We start from the raw sequence: 2,309 nt of genomic DNA on the forward strand, positions 1-2,309 counted from the left end.
CCACCACGAGCAATGATACACTTACAGGCAGTTTTTAACAGACTTAAGCTTACGGAAAGGGGTGTCATTAAAAGATTGGAGGGAATGGAGCCCCACCCCAGGATTTGAGGGGAGTGGGATGAATTAGTCGCTGCCACCTCAGTTCCACCACGCTCAGGCACTCACCTAGCCGCAGCTCTTCGGGCGTATCCTGACCTCATCGTCAACGGCGGCGAGCTCGGCCGCGACACAGGGTGGTTTGCCATGTGCTGCCGCCATGCATAGGCACACTAAGCGTGATGCTATGGGTGATGATGGGGTGCATGGCGACGGGCCATAACGTCATAACCGTAGAAGCATCTGTCCACGATCATGGTGGCGCAGCGGGCCGGCAGGCGTGCGGTCGAAGAGGAGACGAGCGGCCGGGGGCATCTGTCGGAGGTGCAGAGAGTCACCGATTTAACAAGGAGAACGGCTGGGTCAGGTTGATCAATCTCGCCGGGTGAAGACTGTGATCTCCCCATAATAAACTGCAAGCACATATACCGGTGGACGAGAGACACGCAGTACTAGCAATACTGCTGATCCGGTTTCACCAGTACATATATCTAACTATCCTTGGATCTTTGCCATTGGACGGCCTGTATTCAATACAGGGTACCATAAAAGAGCTCAAAAATGTATTCTAGTCGATCCCGTTATTTCTTTGCAGTGTGTTCATCTCGGAAAACCGCCACACTTGGGTGCATTTTCACCGCCGGTTTTCATGAAACCGGTTGTGATTGTGGAGGGGTCAAAAGTCCATTTTTTTAGTAGTGAAAGAATTAAATATTGCGAAAGTACTTTCCTACAGAAATTCATATGCAAGTATACAGCCTAAACATAAAAAATGTAAATATTTGTAGAGATATACTATACTAGTCTAAATTTCAAATTTTAACCTTATTCTTCCTGCAAAAGCGAGGGGAGTAATAATGTGAGACTCATGGTAATGTATTGCAACGAAATCACGAAGTACTTCAACATTACAACCGGGATGCATGCATCCTGACAACCGAAGGTAACAAGAAAAATTAAATTTGTGGCAACAATAGCACACCCTACATTGCCACACAGTACGTCTCACTGTAATATCTCCATGCATGTACTGCAGCAATATTTTGTTACTGCTGCAGTAACCTGCATGTCATATTGCAAGCTAGAGAATTATTAAGGACTAGTACTACTAAAAGTAACCGAAGGGAAACCGTAGGTGGCAATGAGACTACCATGGATTATTTGTCGTTGCAATACTGCCATGGCGAGATCATTCTTTGAGAAGCGTGGAGGTGGAGTTGGCGGCGATGGCCTCGGCGAATACAGCGCCACAGCCGCCGCTCTGGCAGCCTGCACCGCAGTAGGCCGGGCCAATACCGCAGGATCCCCACTGGCTACAACAATAGTTGTTTGTGCAAGCCCTGCCACCGGCGTTCTTGCCACACGGCTTGTCGGTGCTGCAAGCGCCGTTCTGGCAGCCGACGCCGCAGAACTCGGAGCCGAGGCCGCAGTAACCCCACTGGCTGCAGCAGAGGTTGTTCGGGCATAGCTTGCCGCCGGCCTGGCTGCCGCAGCGCTTGCTGGTGTAGCAGGCGCCGTTCTGGCAGCCGTTGCCGCAGTAGTCGCCGCCCATGCCGCAGTAGCCGTACTGGCTGCAGCAGAGGTTGTTGGGGCACTCCATGCCGCTGCCCTGCTCGCCGCACCTCTGGGCGTGCGTGGTCACCGCGAAGGCGAGGACGACAGCCACGCCGAGAGCGAGGGCCCTGGTGCTCATCATCTTCTTCCTTTTTACTTCCTCTCTTGTCGATCTAGGGCTGGTTGTGTGCTTGTGTCTGTGGAGTAAACAGGTGATGATCCCCGCTTTATATAGGCGCTCTGAACTTCTGGTTACAGTCCAATTCGATGTGGCACCTCTTGCCATGCAATTGCGCGCATACACGTGTTTCACTCATTGTCAACGATCTTAACCTGATCGTCGTCTGATCGAGGAGATTGTTAATGGATGCGATGTGATATGATGCCGGGTCCGTTCTTGATAGATGTGGCACTGCACTGTACGTAAGATTCGTAATGTTTATATGCTGTTTATGCTTGCATGGGACATGCATGGAGCGCGAGCTATTAGACTACTAACTTAGGACTAGTACGTACGCATACGCATGTGATTACACCTCGTCGTCCCCATCCACAGAAGCACCCAAACGGACACGTCGCGTGCATAGCATCTGATCGATGCGAACGTTGTGCTCTGCGTCCATGATATGATCGAGATCTTATCTTTTTTTCTTACTTCT

General features: G+C 50.8%; 1 protein-coding gene across 1 annotated transcript; it reads right to left on the reverse strand.

The window, feature by feature from the left end:
- Nucleotides 1–951: 951 nt before the first annotated feature.
- LOC125528253 (root-specific lectin-like) lies at nucleotides 952–1,951 on the reverse strand. The gene has a single exon (XM_048692748.1). The coding sequence runs from the start codon at nucleotides 1,934–1,936 to the stop codon at nucleotides 1,286–1,288; it is 651 nt and encodes a 216-aa protein (XP_048548705.1). The 5' UTR covers nucleotides 1,937–1,951; the 3' UTR covers nucleotides 952–1,285.
- Nucleotides 1,952–2,309: the final 358 nt, after the last annotated feature.

Source organism: Triticum urartu, unplaced genomic scaffold (assembly GCF_003073215.2).
Source record: "Triticum urartu cultivar G1812 unplaced genomic scaffold, Tu2.1 TuUngrouped_contig_4744, whole genome shotgun sequence".
Taxonomy (NCBI): Eukaryota; Viridiplantae; Streptophyta; class Magnoliopsida; order Poales; family Poaceae; genus Triticum; species Triticum urartu.